Genomic DNA, 19,810 nt, shown 5'->3' with positions numbered 1-19,810 from the left:
TCTAATGGCTCCGTTCAGCTGTTGTGTGCAGACGGTGGAAAAGTTCAACAAGTAAACATTTATTTAATCCAAATTAAATACTCATATTTCTATGTAAAATGTCACATTATTTTATAAATAAAAAAGTAAGAAACAAAAGTTGTTTGTGTTTTGCCTTTATTCTCCAATTGAATAAAATATTAAGTATTGGAAGTACCGTATGGAGGCTATCTATGTACCTAGCATGGAGGCTAGATTATGGCACCCTTTCTATCCAATCAACAACAAGAGCGTTTAAAATTTCACACCTATCATGTCGAAGCTACAGACCACTTATGTGGAGGCCAGATTTGTAGTATCCTTCCATTTAACCAGGTGCTGAGATGGCGCTGCAATACGTGACATGTTTTTTAAAGAGTAAGATCGCATTCTACCAAATCACACAACACTTTTTTCTATGTTAATTATTGGTATAAATTACAATATAAACTGTGCGTCCTAGAAAACGGGCACCCTAAAAATGGGTCATTTTTGATGTCGCGTATCTCTTACACCTGTTATATCCCTGTAATAATATTTTTGCAAAACAGGTAAATTTTCATTGTATACCGGGTGTACGAATCAAACTGTGTTTTTTTCTCAAAGTTCGCAACACCCTGTGGAATAATCTAGCATTTATAAAATACTGAAATTAAAACCCAACTATAGCCTCAGGTTTTCTTAACATTCTGTTTTTTGATGCTTTGTCTTATGTTGGATAATACAAAAGTTATGTACTTTAACAATTAGGCATGTTCTTCATAAATACACGGTGTTTCTAAATAAGTGCGACAAACTTTAAGGGATAATTGTGCATGAAAACATAATGACCGGTTGCTTTATAAACATATGTCCGCAAATGCTTCGATTCCGACATAGAGGATGTTAAATTTTTTCTTACAAACTGACGATTTATTTATTGCCCTAAAACCGGTTGAGATATGCAAATGAAATTTGGTGGGTTTTAAGACGTAATTTTTGAACATTTTTTGACATACAATTAACAATTTTTTATTCACCATTGGCGTGCATACGAATAATATGATCGGTCATATTACCCGTATGCGCTCCAATAGTGAATATAAAATTCTTAGTTAAATGTCAAAAAATGCGCAATAACCATCTTTAAAACCTACCAAATTTCATTTGCATATCTCAACCGGTTTTAAAGCAATAAATAAATCATCAGTTTGTAAGAAAAAATTTAACATCCCGTATCTCGGAAACGAAGCTTTTGCGGATATATGATTATAAAGCAAACTGTCATTATTTTTAATTTAGAATTACCCCTTAAAGTTTGTCGAACTTATTTAGTCCCTAAAACCCATTAGACTTATAACACCCTGTACTGATGAAGAACATGGCTAGTTGTTAAAGTACATAACTTTTGTATTATCCAACATAAGCGAATGAATCAAAAAAAAGAATGTTAACAAAACCTTAGGCTATAGTTGGTTATTAATTTCAGTATTTTACAAATGCTAGAATATTCCACATTGTGTTGCGAACTTTGAGAAAAAAACACAGTTTGATTCGTACACCCGGTATTCGGTATACAATGAAAATTTACCTGTTTAGCAAAAATATTATCACAGGGATATTGACAAAGAATAGGGCTATAACACATTCAAAAAATCATTTAAATCGGACAACAGGTTTAGGAGACACGCGACATCAAAAATGACTCATTTTTTAGGGTGCCCGTTTTCTATGACGCGCAGTTTATATTGTATTAAATAAACAAGTTTAAGTAATTTTATTTGCAGTTTATATTATACGATTAATATTAAAAGTGGCATGCGCCACTTGAATCTAACTTCAGCCCGTGAGTAATCACCCGTGGGTAACTTCAGCCCGTGAGTAATGAATTATTACTCACGGTTACAGTAATGGGTGCTATTATCTATGAAAAATAGCGAATAATGAGCATGTTATTAAACGGTCGTAGAAAAAAGTTTTAATGCCACTTTTTTTCATAGATGGTAGATAATATTAGTTGAATGAATTATTTTGAATTCGGTTCTATTTACAATCCACTTTTTCAAAGCGTCAAATTATCGACCGAATGTTTCTGCTTTGTAGGAAATTCAATTCTTTGACACAAAACAAAACTCATTTGAAATAAAGAATAATACTAGTCCATTCTTTCACGCTTTTTGCAAGGGGTTTTAAAGAACCGCTTCGATTGACATGAAATTTGAAATACCCTAGGAAGCATGACAAAGAAAAAAAGTAATATAGTGCCGATGTGCGATTTTATCCCAGGGTGAGGGCCACCCCTTCTCAGGGGGTGAAACCTTTAAATAACTCCGGAAATCGACATTTCAATTTATAGCAAAAAAATGCTATACAAATTTTTCTTGGTGATATTGTCCAAGTTATTCACGCTTGAAATTTTTTTAGAATCAAAATATACATAATAATTATTCTTTAATCGCCTTATTGAAGCTTCGTCTGAATATTATTTGCTAAAATCTGCTCATAGTGTTCACTTTGACCAACTGTAAAATATAAATTGTGATAAAGTCTTATTTGAAGTCAGCTTTTCTGTGCTTGGTATGTGTACTGTATACTGTACCTATTTATTTTTAAGACTAATAATAATATGCTTTTGTTTTCTATATACAAGGTGTCCAGAAACTCTCCCGACAAACGAAGACTGGAGATTCTTCAGATAATTTTATGACAATTTAACCCAATTCACCTAGTCCGAAAATGTTTTCTAAGGGAGCTAGAGCTCTTTGAAGATGGCGTCTTGGAATTAGTTTTTTTAAATATCTCCAGAACACTCCTATTTAGAAAAACTAAAACTGGTACACTTATTTATCATCCAGAGATAAATCAACTACATCAATTATGAATTTCTAGTACCGGTCATAGGCGCCCGTTCTGGGTAGGGCAACGGCTATTTTATCGTATAACTTTTGTATCTTTAACTTGTAAGCATTTTTTATACTGGATTATTAAATTGTAAGGTATTGTAGTACTAAAAGGTACTCTTGATTTAAGTCGGTAGGATTAACCGTTTTCTAGAAAAATCAATTTGAAAATTTTTCGTTTGTTGAATTTAAAAAAAATTTTTCAAAAAAAAACTATTTAGAAAAACGAAAACTGGTACGTTTATTTATCTTCCAGAAATAAATCGACTTCTTAGTTGCGAAATTCTAGTACCGGTCATATGCTTCCGTTTTGGGTAGGTCAACGGTTATTTTATCGCATAACTTTTTTGTCTTAAATTTTTAAACATTTTTGACTCTTGATGATTAAATTATGAGGTATTCTAGTACTAAAAGTTACTCTTGCTTTAAGGCGATAAAATACACCGTCTTTTTTGAAAAAAGTTTTAAAATTTTTTTCAAATTTAATAAACGAAAAATTTTCAAATCGATTTTTCTAGAAAACGGTGCATCCTACCGCCTTAAAGCAAGAGTATCTTTTAGAATAATAATACCTCAGAATTTAATAATCCAGTGTCAGAAATGCTTAGAAGTTAAAGACAAAAAAGTTATGCGATAAAATACTAGTTGCCCCACCCAAAACGGGCGCCTATGACCGGTACTAGAAATGCGTAATTAATGGAATCGATTTATCTCTGAAAGATAAATAAGCGTACTAGTTTTCATTTTCTAAATAACAGTGTTCTGAAGATATTTAAGAAAAACTAATTCCAAGACGCCATCTTCACAGAGCTCTAGCTCCCTCAGGAAGCATTTTCGCATTAGGTAAATTGGGTTAAATTGTCTTAAAATTATCTGAAGAATCTCCAGTCTTCGTTTGTCGGGAGAGTTTCTGGATACCCTGTATACTCACCTTTATACACCTGTAGACATTGATCGATAGCAAAACATTAATCAGTATTTATTATATTGGTTTTGTGACACGAACACGTTTCTTTGTTTACAAGCCTCCTCAAGTAATTTACTTAGGGGCAATCAATTCATTAAAATGTTACCCGAACTGTGTAAGCTATAACTAAAAAAGACAATGTGTAATGAATGAGTGAAAAAAGGTGGTATAAAAGAGGTCTTTTGATATAGACCAGGGCACTTAGCAAGAAATAAATCGATTTTTAAATAGTGGACCTAGAGACTTGCAACTCTTTGCATTGTGTTCAGGATGACATCAGAAAAAAGTCTATACCAAATATAAAAATGGGTGAAATCCATAATTGCATTTTAAAGTTCATAAAATGTATCGAAAAGTGCATAAACATGTCAAAATCAGTATATTAAGGGCCAGATTTTGTTTTTCGGGTTAATCTTAACATTTCATATCACTGTCCCCTCAGTACGTGTCCCAGGTATTTCCTGGATCGGAAGAAAGGACCGTTTTCTTATTTTTATTGTGTATATTGTTTCGTATTCTTTGTCCATTTCTCGCAATACTTCCGTGTTCGTTTTTTGTGTTACATGCTATTCTAAACATCACTCTGTAATATCACATTTCAAATGATTGTAGCCTATGTATTTATTCTGCATTCAGTGTCCAACTTTCAAGTCCATATTGCAGTATCGAAAACACGTAGCATCTCCGAACCCTTAATCCTAGTTCTAATCAAAGGTCTGTGTTGAAGAGAATTGTTTTTGAAATGAATTTCGACTCGATTCAAGTTCTCTGTTTAACCCAGGTATGACAATAACAAAAGGCACCGCTAGGAAAATACTTCAATTTGCGGTTCAGAGAACCTGTACGAAACGAGTCTGTGTACTCTAATACAGAGTATGGCATTAGTAAAATAAGAAAATCTACGGTTTCGTTTTGATTTAAATCTGTCTCCCTCCATCCTCCGATACTACATTCCAATTTGCTGTTCAGAGAACCTGTATGAAACGAGTCTGTGTACTCTAATACAGAGTATGAGTATGGCATTAGTAAAATAAGAAAATCTACGGTTTCGTTTTGATACTCATAAACTGGTGATAAACTCATTTCTCGTTGTTTCTATCCTGGCCTTATTTCTGTTGTTTGAACAGGTATTTGTATTTATCAACTCTTTCTATTGGTACATTTTTGAGCTATCACATTAAGAGGCTACAGTAGCGATCAACAGGTAGCAACAAACACGGTCCAAGATTGCGGCTGTAATTTTGAATATTTGGTCGAGATATTGGGCACACACATTCGTAATATAATAAAGAGTGGTGGTACAGAGCCCAATTTGAGAAATATATTAGTATGTGGAAATTACTCTGTAATTAAATACAATATTAAAAAAACGAGCCTGTACCACCATTAAGAAGAACAAAAAAATACACTTTCTTCAAATAAACTTTTTTATCCCATGCCTAGATTTTGTGTCATTTTGGACCTACTAAATTTTTTTATTTCTAACAAGAAATCGAACATATAACTAATTAAGCAACATAGAGAAATTGTCACTGTCATTTTGACAAACCTGCGTCAGATTTTCTCTTATCTGTTCTGTTATCTTTATCGATATCTGTTCAGTGCAGTAGTGTATTATCTTAAGAATTCGTTATTGTTGTTTCATAGGAAAGTAGTGTTTATTTATAAATAATTTATTATATTTTTGTGTAATAGAACTAAGTTGTTGGCCTGTTTGAAAAAATAGATTATTGTTAATTGTGAGTTTTAGTTATATGTAGGAGGTAAGTATATTTTACGTAAAAATATTTCGAATTCTAATGCGAGTATATAAAGTAAGAGTGCCTTTGGCGATCTATGAACTAAATAAAATAAGACGGCCCTTGTTTCGCTTCACAACAAAATGATTATTTATTATTATTATTTCGTGCAAATACCGATGTTAACATAAAATATTCACCCATTTTGGTTTATTTTTATAAATATTTATTTACTAATAACAAAATTGTTTTCTATTACTTCCATTTAGCGCGCCATGAGTATAATTGTCAAAATATTGATCTTAGATAATGTCAAAGATTACCGCTTTTGCCAAAGTTTCGCAGACCTTACGAAAAAAGGTATCATACTACCTCCCGAAATTATATTGATGACGCGCCACTGTATGCTCTTAAAAACAAATAAAACTTCTCTGGTTTCTAGTGCGTTTCTAAATCCAAACGGACTACCATCTATTCCTTTTTCCAGGTTTTATTTATACGACAATGTATTAATTTCAAAAATAATTTGGTACATTACTCATTAATGATATTGTTCTGTATTCACTACAGTCTCTAACGTTTGTATTTTTAGGGATAGCCAAAAGGTTGAAAGTAACCATCGTTTTTGTATATTATGTTAAACAAGTCTACTATAATGTCTAAGGTTTCATCATTTATATATTTTAAACTTTCTACCGTCACCCTTTTTTTCTGTTTTCCAGACCGTATCATCCTGTACATTCTTCTACTTTTTTCCCCAGCATATGCGTTAAAATCTCCATTATAATTGAAATTAATTAATGTTAATGGATTTTAAAACATTATCTATGTCTTCGTGGAAAGTTTCAATATCGCTCTCTGGTTTGTCCGCAATTGGAGCATAAACTTCTATAATGTTTATTTTGGGTTTGTTCTGGTTTAATGGTATGAGTATAGTTATGTTGGAGTATCGGGTGAAATTTACTACCGCTTCATCAATGGTTTTGCTTAGTATTATTCCGACATCATATCCGTGGTGAGACATCTTGACTTTCCGAATAATACATTGTTTTATTGTTAATTTTCATCTTTCCTGAATCAGGCCGTTGGATATCGCTGATTCCTAAAATATTTATATCATGCCACTGATGCTGATATTCTCTGAATACTGTGTAGCCAAACTAGTGTTAATCTTTCCTTCATAGAGTGTTATACCTTCTGGAAAATCCCATCTTCCGCTTTTCTTGTACGGTTTTATGTTGCGTATGATTTCTCAGTGACTCATTCGCTGAAGAGCAGCTAATCTGGAAAGCTTAACCTAGATTGCGCTTGTGTAGTTGGAGGTCACGTCAACTATTCAAATCAATATATTTCTTAGTAAATATTGCATATTTGTTTCGCTGTGTGAATTTAATTTGAGAAAATAAAATGCCGCAATGTTGTGCTGTGCCTTTGTGCGTATCAAGAATATCAGGACACAGGTTTCCCAAAGATATTCTGATGAGAAAAAAGTGGATTGTAGCAATAAGAAGGGATAAATATCTGACGACAATAAATGCACGTATCTACAATAAACATTTTGTTGAAACAGATTACGTATTGCCCCTGGATTCGACTGTAAAAAATCGAATACTTCACTATAAAACTCAGATCAACATAAATATTTTTATTTTGGTCTGAGCTATAGAAATAAAATATTAAGACGATGATTAATATAGCTTACCCTTCGATAAGGGCTTCCTTTTTTTTAATAACTCTCGAATTCCAACAAAAAGAATATCGAAAAAAATGGAAGAACTGAAACATTAATGAAAAGGCGCTTCAAGATATTAATCAATTACAAAATGAATTAACTACAGAGGCAGATCGCTTATTAGTACAGCGTATAAGATTCTATCAATTATCTTACTAAAGAGACTCACTCCGTATTCGGAAGATATTCTAGGCGACTACCAATGCGGCTTTCGAAGTGGAAGGTCAACAATAGATCAAATATTTACCATCCGACAAATATTAGAAAAAAACTGGGAATTCAACCGAGATGTACACCAAATCTTCGTAGATTTCCAGCAAGCATATGACTCGATAAAAAGAAGCAGACTATGGCTAGCAATGCTAGAAATGGGAATACCAAGAAAATTAGTGCAACTCACTCAAATGTGCGTGGCAGACTCATATGCACAGGTAAAGATAGGAAACAGAACATCGATGCCATTTAGTATAACATCAGGGCTTAGACAAGGAGACCCTTTATCACCATTGCTATTCAATTTGGCTTTAGAATACGCAATAAGTAAAATATCGTCTGAACTAACAGGAGGATTCGCAAATCGAGGATCAAAACTAGATGCAGTCGCTCATTCTACAAGAGACGTAAGAGAGGTGTTTTCACAGCTCGAGGAGGAAACAGGTAACCTGGGCCTTCGAATAAATGAAGGGAAGACGAAATATATGCTGGTGACCAAAAATCCAAGACCAAGAGTTAGGCAGAAAGTAACTATTAATGACCACAACTTTGAAGTAGTAAAAGAGTTTAAATATCTGGGAGCAGTAATCACAGAGGACAATCACATAGAAAAAGAGGTCTCAGCAAGAATAGCTGCGGGAAATAGAGCATTATACTCCCTATTATCATTATTAAGATCTAAGCTGCTGAAAAGACAATCTAAATTAAGACTGTACATGTCAATTATTCGCCCGGTTGTTACATATGGGAGTGAAACATGGACTCTACATCAGCGAGAAATAAATAAATTGCTGATATTTGAAAGGAAAGTCCTCAGAATGATATTTGGTCCTCAAAGAGATGAATTGACAGGAGAGTGGAGAAGGCGCCGCAATGCTGAATTGGTGACTCTATATGGTACTGAAAACATCGTCAGACATATAAAAGCTAATCGGATAAGATGGGCAGGTCATGTAGTACGATCAGAGGAAGACAGTGTTCTTCGAGAGACCAGACGGTAGAAGATCAGTGGGCCGTCCCAGAAAAAGATGGAAGGATGATGTTGAAACCGATCTATCTAGGATTGGGGTACAACAATGGCAAATCGAAGCGCAAGATCGCAGCCGATGGAGGGCCATAGTGGATGCGGCGAAGACTCACCCTGAGTTGTAAAGCCAGTCAAGAAGAAGAAGAAATGAATTAAAGATCTCCACCAAAGAGTACACAAATTAGAAAGAGAGGGAAGAAGGAAAAATATTGTGATTCAAGGACTGCAGATTGGAACCGATCAACCACTCTTGCTAGGGAATGAGGTAGAAAAATTCATAGAAAAGGAAATGCGAGTAAAAGTAAACGTCAATGAAGCAAGAAAGCTGGGAGACAAAATATATTTGGTAGAGATGGATAGCAAGACAGTGTAACGTTACAAACGTCACATCTTTGCTATTTTATTTTCAAATAATTATTTTATTCTATTGTCTTTAATAATTCTTTAATAATAATCCTCTTCTATTTGTTTTACCTTTTTTCCCATTAAAAATTGGTTGGCGCCCTCTTTCGGTATTTATAGGCATATCTCAACATTCTTGTTCTATCTCAGCATTCACATTCTTATTCAATCGTTCTGTGGTTCATGACAGTGACTTCGCACTGTCGTTTCTCGTTTCAAATTTTAAGCCCCCACTCACGAACTCTGTCAATGTCAAGTCAAACCCTTTCTCTTTGTCAAAATGAAGAATATTTTTTATTTTAATTCTAAAATCTACTTAAGGCAAATGTCTGGCCTCATAGCCACATTTTCAAACAGACGTTCTTAATTGGGGTAAGTGTTTAAATATAAATGTACACATTTTTCTAAGCATATACCCGTAATCTTTTTTATGTTCCTATCTATCCTTACTTTTCGTACTTTTTATTGTTGTACCACATGGTAAAATTTTTATATTATCTATTATCTTCATATGTGTGTAGTAATCCACAACTATTTAACTACTAACATTATTTTACACTATTCATTCTGTTTAACCTTGCCTTTCTGCAACATTTCTGGATTATTTCTTGGAATGGCAAGGATATCTTTCATTTATTCTTGGTGTCTAATGTACCTGTATGTATTCTAGTTTTCTGGACAAATAAGAATCTTCACCGGACAACCCTTCACCTCGTGGGAGGACTCCCTGAACCTGGAGCCCCCAATATCGCCGGCGATGCTACAGTAATTTAGCATAGACACCACACCATCAACCAACACCTGTAGGCCTGGTGGCCAGAACATCCACGTCGCCAGAGCCCGTTGCAGAACAACAGCAAGACACCAAGAACCTGCAGACAGATACCAAGTGCCATCGATAAGTATAATCTCTGATCTGTAAAGTTTCGGCAAGGTCTTTTAAATTATTTTTTTTAATACATTAATTATGTCTTTTATGAAAAATAAACATGATTAGTTAAATATTATTGTTTTATTTGCTCCATTCTGCATTTTCATTGTTCATATTTTTGATTAGGACAAGGTGGACTCACAACTTGGGAGATTGAGCTAGTCTAGGGTAGACGATAGCTATCATAGTTGATTGAAATATTATTCTCGAATATTATTTCAATTATCTGGGGTAGTTTATCGCCTCACTTTTGGCGCCCAACGTGGGGCGCCAGTGAAACGAGTAAGCGATAGCCTACCCCAGCTAATTGAAACAATATTTTCGAATATTGTTTCAATTAGCTGGGGTAGGCTATCGCTTACTCGTTTCAACAGAACAGACCAAAGTAATGCAAAATAAGATGAAACTGAAGGAACTGAGAGAAAGAATATGCATAAATGATGATCTGACGAAGGACGGATAGGGAAATAATGGCCAAGAGAAGAATTGCCAAGGAAGAGAAAATCAAAGAAAATAGCAGGATACCAAAGACAGACAATAAACAATGAATTATGGAAATGGAATAAAGAAAACGAGCAGCTGGAAAGAATAGAGGAAGACATTGCAAACAACTAGAATTGAATGCAGTATTAGGAGACCTAACAAAGATGACCCAGCAAAGAAAACGGAAAAGAGAATCGAAAAATAATACAACGAGATAATGACAATAAAGAAGAACTAGTTAAAATAGCGACGTGGAATATAAGAGGATCACTCCAGGTAGGAAAACTGAAGCCTCTAGTAAACGAAGCCAAAAAATATAAATTTGATCTTGTGGCAACAAGAGACTAAGAAACTGGGACAGGGCAGTTAGGAAATAGATGGCTATATAAACAGTGGAGGATGTTAAAGGGCTTCCTTTTTTCCAGTATCTCTCGCATTCATTCTCCTCAATTCGTTTTTCAACGTACAAACAATCCAAGATCCGTATTTTTCTGCCATAATTTATTATTTATTAAATCGTAAACAAAAACACCACATACAAACTTCACGAATTGTCAACACGTTGACCCCACAACTATACTAGCGCCGCCAAGCGGGAGCAACGGCGCCGGCGTACATAGCTGCCAGTAACGTGCTGGAACTTTTCAAGCGGCCCGGTGATTTTATAGAAAAGCGGCCTCGCATCCTTATTTTACCTTCTATTATAAGGATGTTTTATTCATTACTTATAAAATTAAACAAACAAAAATATAAATTATTTTTAAATCAAACACAAAACTTTGAATTCAATGATGTTTTAATATGCTATATTTTTTTATTTTAAGAATAAGCAATCTTACAAATAATAAATGACAGGTATGACAATATTGTATGCAGTAAGACAGAAACTATAATTTCCTGGATAAATATAATATGAATTTGATGTAATTAAGTTAAAAGTAAAATAAAATTTTGAGAATTTTTCAATTATGTATTAAGTTGAATTTTAGTAAATCAATTATACAAGAGAGTACAAATACAAGTACAGTGCAAATAGTTTAATTTAACAATAATAGTTTAGTTTAATTTAACAATATTTAAAATGTTAATACAACGCAATAATCAAAACATTCTTTTGCAATTATTTTATTAAATAATTATTTAACTCTCGATCAATAATTTCTGCATTAAAGTAGGCTTTTGAGCAAATTTGTCAAATTTCATCATTTTTAAGCTAATACAAAGCTTCTTTTTCTATAGTCATTAGCATAAATAATGTTTCCAAGGGATCTTGTATACCCTATTCCACGAACATACGCCTATTTTGGATTACTTCGACAACGAATATTTTACTGTGCAAAATAAGAAGAACGAAAGTAAATTGCAAATTACATTGTTGTTTATTGGAATAATTATTAGCGCCATTTACTTTCGTACTTCTTATGTTGCACAGTAAAATATTCGTTGTCGAAGTAATCCAAAACAAACGTATGTTCGTGGAATGGCCCATATTAAAGTATTTCTTAACCGATTTTTGATTTATTTAAACGTTGAATATGAAAAGCTTCTTTCGCAAGATACTTGTATCACTCAAAAAGTTAATAAATGCTTATACTATTTAAATTTGGATAAGCACCCTGATATAAGCTGTACTTGCGTAACAACAAGCTGTATAATCTTTACACTTTTTAGTACCACACGGAGGTGAAGTTTTCACGATATCAACAACATTGTCATATTTGTCACTACATGTTCATTATCACTTAGATTAATATCGCTTCATATTTTCTGAACATATTCATCATTAACTCGATATTCTATAATAATTTCAGTATTTTGCAAAATCCTATTTTTTAATAAAATCCATTTAGCAGCAAAATCCACGAGTTCTTCTCTAAATGCTATCTACTATCTCAAACGCAGATATAGTAGGATAAAAATTTCTTAATTTTTCAGTACGTAAATGATTTAAATGCCGTTAAAGGTATACCATTTTTTATTGTATCAAGATTTCTAGGATGTAGAGTGTTATTTTATTTATCACCATAAAACGATTTGTTTTGATCAAATCGTTTTTTAATACTTTCAATAATTCGGTCAAAAATGTGCAAGACGTTTTTCCATTTTTTATCTAGCCGAGTAGGTACATACCTATATGTTTGAAGGAAATTGGAAAACCATAAATATACTTGTACGTATGAAAATAAATCTTATTCATCTACTTCAACTGTATTTTACGATTAAAAAAAATTTAAATTTTTTGAAATGTTTTATTAGTATTATTAGCAAAATTAACATTCGATTAGACATTAAAAAATATTTTTTTTGTTGCATCTAAAATTTTTTGACCGGCCTCAAGAGGCCGCGGCCTCTCGGTGATTGCACCGATTCATTTATATGGCCAGCACGCCACTGATAGCTGCCATTGAATGAAAAAGGAGAACAAAAAAAAACAAACTCAACTATTATAATATATTATTATTATTAAAAATTCTGTAACCATTCAAGTATATTATAACATACAGTAAATTTTTTTGAATTAACATTAAAAGCAAAAAACATCGAATACAATAGTCATTTTAGTCTCTTTTACAAAAAGCTTAAAAATAAGTAAGAAAATATATACAGTTATTGCATTAAATATATGTACGTATATATTAAAGTTAAAATTATGGTCAACACTAACAAAATAAATCCACATATTGAAATATTCTCTTTAAATACCTACATATACATATTTTGTCGATTTAACGTTTGTCTTCTCAAATTCTAACAATACTACGCTTCCGGTAGGCTTCACGTCCTACAGCAATGTTCAATAAATAACAAAATAAACTAACCCAGACAAAGGGGTAACAATTGTTAAGTGTTACACGTTTAAATAATTTTTTTCATCTACTAGAAGTCAATAATATTAAATGTACCAATATTTATGAGAAATATATTTGACAGTTACTTCTAATATCAGCGTGTGTCACTTATGTACTCACAAAATCAAATATTACAAAAACAGCACCTATGCTAGTCTCTCAAACAAAAGTATTATTCAAAATTAATTGAGTTTCCTTGTCGTTTATTTCCTATATCTCTTCCTTTTCTTCTTCGATATTATCGGTATGCTTGGTTTAGAAATACTTTTTTTAGTTTGTGTTTAGTTAATTTTGTTTCAAATAGAAATTAAGCAAATTACTAAAATTAAACCTTATACTTTTCTATAAAAGTATTTTTTTTTTCAAAAGAACGGGTTATTTACAATAGATTATTCATTGATTAAATGATTTCTCTTTTGGACGACCTGTATGTACGTTAATTCAAGACTCAGAGGCGAAAAACAAACTGTCAAGTGCGAGATTAGATGATTCTTGTAGCTGGATAATAAAATCGTGTTTCATTTTATTGCATAATCGGCAAACTTTTGACAAAGACTCACTGTCCGATCATCCAAAGAAATTTCTGAATTTTTCCTAGTTCTCAAAGATTCACCGCCGCTCCTTTCTTCTTGTGATGTATATTCTATGTTCCTGTCGCCACGTATACATTGGACAAACTGGTCACTCTGTTAAAAGCCGAATCAATTATCATACAAGATTTTTTTACACATCATTCATTGGCAGATGTCAAGGATTGCATATTGAATATTCTTTCTAGAAAAAACTCTATACTTCCTCCAGAACATGCCAAAAGAGATTGGGAGCAAGGTAACAGTTATCTTCACAAGCCCAAGAACCGCAGAAATGGTCGATGACGAAAACGATTGGTTAGGTACATAAGGACCATTGCAGAGTAATTTCAGAAGATGTATGTGTCATCTGTGGGCACGTTGTGTAATTGAGTGACTGTAGGAATTTTTTTTCAATAAAAATAAATAAGTCAATAAAAATAAAACCGAATACTTCTGGATTCGAGGACAACAAAAAATCTCACATTAGACGACAGAACCACGCTAAAGCATTGCTATGACTACAAATATCTAGGTATCAATATTTCGCACGATGAAACATTCGACAGAGTCACAAGGGAAAGAAATACGGCAGGTAGAAAAGCCTTTACAATATTAAACAGCATTTTATGGGACCAGTTTATCAGCAAAGAAAATAAAAAGAAGATATTATGAAACTATAGTAAATATTATCACTCAAAGAAAGAACATGGCAAAGCCCAGAGCAACGGAAATGGATTTTTGGAGAAGAGCGGCAGGAAAATCTAGAAGAGAAACATTATATCTTATTCATGAAGAAGTTCCGTATAACTGAAGCGAAATGTACACAAGAGCCTAACAATGCATTATTTGTGGTTTTTTTCTTCCATTATGTAATGGTAGAAAATTTCCTTCCAAGAAACCAGCCATTCAATATTATTCAAAAGACTCAAGTATTTTCAAAAATCTTTAGTTTTTATAGAAAAAATCGTGAAGCAGTGCAAATCAGTAGACATTCCGAGAATACAAACAAAGAAAAGTCATCCTCCGTATCTTGTGCAAGATAAAGGTATCTTGAGCAGCAGCCAAGAGGTCAAGAAACAACAGTGGCCATTTCAGAGAAGCTTCAGCAGGTTCACTATGGATACGTTAAGTAATTGAGTTATTGTGAGTGAAATTCTGCAGGTGGTCTGCCGAATTTCAAGTTAATATTAATATAAAGAATATGCCATCTTTCAGAAAAAGCTACCTACATATTATAATTGTAGCAATATCTCTGGATGAATCCAGATTATCCAAACAATATGCGGTCCAATTCTGGAACATGAATTGTTGATCATTCTGACTGGACTTGGTCGTGAATGCCACTGAGTTCATTGAATTAGAACGTTCATATCCCTTTCGGAGTACGACACGTGCGACAGTACAATGCGCACAAGTAGGAAAGGGGGTTTTAGTTGGTAGGCAGTATAACAGGAAGACATCCATTTGCAGGACCTCCTTCTAGAGGGAACTGGGCTCGGATGTACTCCTCTACTCTGAATCCAACACACGCCAGCTATCCCAAGGGATGGTTCAACCTGGTACGGTTTCAAAAAATTTCCAATATCAGAAGAAAAAAAAATAGTATAGTGGTACCAGCTATCTAAGAGACTCATTAACATTTAGCTCAGCGGAGTACAATATTTCAGATAATTCTAAAATCCTTTTAAAATACGAAATACTTGCTATTGTATTGTACTGTTAATACAATATTGTATTACGATATTATTTATATAGAATGTTAAATAACAAACAGACGATCAATGTTTACTACGATACGCATTTTGATGACACGGTGACTTCTGCCGAGTAAGCATATTATTATATCATATGTACATATAAACTTGACATAGAAATGAAAGTGAAAATGTATACAAACATATCGATCTAATAAATAGATACACGCGAAATAATACGGGGATTATTATTAATAGATGGCGAGTTATTCAGTTAGATTTGGGGTTGCCCGCCGCCTAGGGTAATAGATGATGAGTGCCGTCAACAGTTGAGTACTATTCATATTCAACAACTACTGTATTGAACAACCAATAAAGTACTGATGGGTAAATAAGTGTAGGTATTCCTGCTGGCCAACCCATATCAAGGACAAACAATGCCCTACATCGTTATATATTGTACGAGGTGTGAACATCCATAAACTAGGGATCTACCTCTTTTATGAAATGATCCCTTGTTTATGTAATTTTACACGAATATGAATGAGTCTTTTAGATACATGGTACTTCTATTCCCATAATAATATGTATCCCCCAGGTAATCAGTTAAGAGGAATTGTACTGTATTGAATAAGAATCAAAAAACAGAAATAACCCGATTTATATTTCAAACTAAGAAGTATAAAACATTTTTGATCAAGAGCCAGTAGGTTGAAATACCCGTTCTTTTACTTCAAAACAGTTTAAATTCGTTTTTTTTTAATTATTAACAAAAAACTTCCAAATAATATCGTTCCAATTCACAAAAATAAATATTAATGTGCGAAAGTGCCATTAATTTAATGAGTATTTGTTAATTCAGACTTTTAATATTAACAGAGGATGTAAATGATACAAAAATTAGACTGGAGGTAAAGCCCATAAGGTGGCCGTCTTATCGGCAGACGTGGACAAGAACGAGAACTCCGCAGGGTGCCAACGTCCTGAGATTACTTTATCTTGATGTTGAGCCACTACGACACTGGGTAAAGGTAAAGTGAGGTCTCCTAAAACAAAAAATATGTTAAATATTGTCTGTATTTTTATAAATATTTAAAATAAAAACGTTCGCGGACTTACGAAGCACTCGTATAGATAGGAATTGATATTCGTCGAGGTGTTTATAATATGGTTGGGCGAATGTCGAAACGAACAATATTTATCGAGATCAAAACATAAGCAAATCGACAATTTATCGCACAATCAGAGAATGTGAAGAATTATATTGAAACAAAATGTAAACTTAAACGTCTAATAAATTTTATTCGTCGAATAGCAATTCATTGATTTATTTGTTGTTGGTGAAACCGGACCTTAAGTGATACCTGCCTATGTTCTAACTAACTAAAGTTAAAACTACCTCTTAAAACCCACAAAATTTCATTTGCATATCTCAACCGGTTTTAGAGCAATAAATAAATCGTCAGTTTGTAAGAAAAATTTCAACACCCGCTATTTGGAAAACGAAGCATTTATAAAGTAAACGTTTATGAAGCAAACTGTCATTACTTTTTCGTGCAGAATTGCCCATTAAAGTTTGCCTTACTTATTTAAAAACATTCTGTATTGATGAAGAACATGGCTAGTTAAAAAAAGTACCTAACTTTTATATTATTCAATATAAGTGAATGAATAAAAAATCATAATGCTAAGAAAATATGAGCCTATAGTTGGGTTTTAATTTCAGTATGCTATTGCATGCTTTTTTAATGCTAACGTATGGTCCTAAAGTTTTGGGAAAAATTTCACCTGGTCTGATTGAGAAGCAAAATGCATTTAACAAAGAAGGCCTTGGAATTTAAATGTCATCAGTTATTGACATTTAATAAACAAAGCAGAATATTTTGGTTTGTGCTCTGCACAATGTCTTATAAAATTGATATTCGTCGAGGTGTTTATAATATGGTTGGGCGAATGTCGAAACGAGATATTCTTAATATTTATTGAGATCAAAACATAAGCAAATCGACAATTTATCGCACAATCAGAGAATGTGAAGAAGGGATATAGTCCAGAAAGCCACTGCGCATCCGCTAGGGAAAATATTCTAATTCGGATTTCTTGCACAATCATACTTAACAAGGACTCCTTTTAACAAATGTGCATGTTGCCAGGACCAAAAGTTGGTCAAAAATTTTTTAAACGTTTTTGTTTTGTTTTTTCCTAAAATGATTTTTCTTTGCATGGAAAAAAGTTATTTTAGGTTTTTTGGATCATTCCAAACAGAAAAGGTCTTTAGTGACTTTTCTCTAAAATTGATAGTTTTTGACATATAAGCGATTAAAAATTGAAAAGTTGCGAAATCGGCCATTTTTAACCCTCAAAAACTATGTGAAAAACTGAAAATTTGAATGTTGCCAAGGTAGGTAGATATTATTTAAACATCGATTGATGAAATCCCGAAGAGGTTTTTGCAATACAATATTCAAAACTCCTTTGTTTTTTAATTGCTAATCAAGCGTGCGCGACACTATTTTCCACCGACAGTATGGTGCAAATGAAAGGAATAAATTCGTTATTTCATAAACCGGCGACTTTAAGGAAAAATCCCGAAACAGGTCGATTTTTATTTTTAAGTTATGATATTGTGGCATATATGGTATACTAGTGACGTCATCCATCTGGACGTGATGGCGTAATGGATGATTTTTTTAAATAAGAATAGGGGTCGTGTGCTAGCTCATTTGAAAGGTTCTTTAATTCTCTATTCAGTAATATAAACATTTACATCATTATTTATACAGGGTATCCAAAAGATTTTTATTAAATTAAATTATTTGACAAAAAAAGAAGTAGAAGGACACCCTGTATAAATAATTATATAAATGTTTACATTACTGAATAGAGAATTGAAGAACCTTTCAAATGAGCTACCACACGACCCGTATTCTCATTTAAAAAAATCATCGATTACGTCATCACGCCCAGACGGATGACATCACTAGTATACCATATATGCCACAATATCATGACTTAAAAATAAAAATCGAGCTGTTTCCGGATTTTTCCTTAAGGTCGCCGGTTTACGAAATAACGAATTTATTCCTTTCATTTGCACCATACTGTCGGTGGAAAATAGTGTCGCGCACGCTTGATTAGCAATTAAAAAACAAAGGAGTTTTGAATATTGTATTGCAAAAAACTCTTCGGGATTTCATCAATAGATGTCTAAAGAATATCTACCTACCTTGGTAACATTCAAATTTTTAGCTTTTCACATAGTTTTTGAGGGTTAAAAATGGCCGATTTCGCAATTTTTCAATTTTTAATCGCTTATATGTCAAAAACTATCATTTTTAGAGAAAAGTCACTAAAGACCTTTTCTGTTTGGAATGATCCAAAAAACCTAAAAAAACTTTTTTTCATGCAAAAAAAAATAATTTTAGGAAAAAAACAAAAAAAAAAACGTTTAAAAAATTTTTGACCACCTTTTGGTCCTAGCAACATGCAAATTTGTTAAAAAGAGTCCTTTTTGAGTAAGATTGTGCAAAAAATTCGAATTAGAATATTTTTCCTAGCGGATGCGCAGTGGCTTTCTGGACTAATACCATGTGTTAATTTGCGTAAAAGTGGCCGACCGCGGATTTTGAACCATATAAGAGAGGCAAGACTGATTGAAGCAGCTAAGAAAAAAAATTGGGGTCTCACAGCGAAAACTATATTGGAAAAACTACAGTATACAGGACCCTATCGAGTAACAATATTATCTACCGGAAAAGAAGGAAAGCTCCAAAATACACAGAGGATCAATTAGAGAGAATTCCGAGATATTGCCGCGCGTTAAGGCGAGTGCATTTCGTCAACAAGTTGATCGTGATGGACGATGAAAAATAATTTACTTTGTCCAACTCTGAGATGAAGGGTAACGATGGGTTTTACACGAACGATTACGAAAATGTACCTGATGAAATAAAATTCAAAAGTAAGAAAAAATTTGAGGACAAAATTTTGGTATGGTGTGCAATTTCTGAGGCTGGCTTTATCTCACAGCCCTACATTGGTGTTGTTCGAGGCGAAGCCTTAAACGCAAATATTTATATTCAAAGATGTCTCTCTAAATTGCTTTAGTTTGTGAACACACATCATGCAAATGATCAAATAGTCTTTTGGCCAGATCTTGCTTCATGTCATTACGCGAGGATCACAAGGGACTGGTACGAAACTAACAACATTACCTTTGTACCGAAAGCAGACAATCCCCCCAACCTACCTCAGGCTCGTCCAATTGAAGAGTTCTGGGCAATATTAAGTCGGAAAGTCTATAA

The 19,810-nt window shown here is 33.2% G+C and overlaps 1 protein-coding gene and 1 long non-coding RNA gene across 14 annotated transcripts in view; one reads left to right on the top strand and one right to left on the bottom strand.

Moving 5' to 3' along the window:
• The first annotated feature begins 9,072 nt into the window (after nt 1-9,072).
• On the top strand, nt 9,073-9,979 carry LOC126884874 (uncharacterized). Its single transcript, XR_007698177.1, has 2 exons — nt 9,073-9,349; nt 9,648-9,979. It is a non-coding gene; the product is annotated as an uncharacterized LOC126884874 (long non-coding RNA).
• A 2,849-nt stretch (nt 9,980-12,828) lies between these two features.
• The window catches only part of LOC114329587 (WD repeat-containing protein 47), a 313,869-nt gene continuing 306,887 nt past the window's right edge, over nt 12,829-19,810 (bottom strand). For all 13 annotated transcript variants that reach the window (XM_028278747.2, XM_028278744.2, XM_028278745.2 and 10 more), the window contains one exon: nt 12,829-16,552. In XM_028278747.2, coding sequence (XP_028134548.2) covers nt 16,407-16,552 — 146 coding nt within the window. In that variant the 3' untranslated portion in view covers nt 12,829-16,406. The remainder of the gene's footprint in view (nt 16,553-19,810) is intronic.

This window comes from Diabrotica virgifera, chromosome 5 (assembly GCF_917563875.1).
Source record: "Diabrotica virgifera virgifera chromosome 5, PGI_DIABVI_V3a".
Lineage (NCBI taxonomy): Eukaryota > Metazoa > Arthropoda > Insecta > Coleoptera > Chrysomelidae > Diabrotica > Diabrotica virgifera.
The sequence above is the reverse complement of the archived record's forward strand: the minus strand, read 5'-3'. Positions and strand labels throughout refer to the sequence as shown.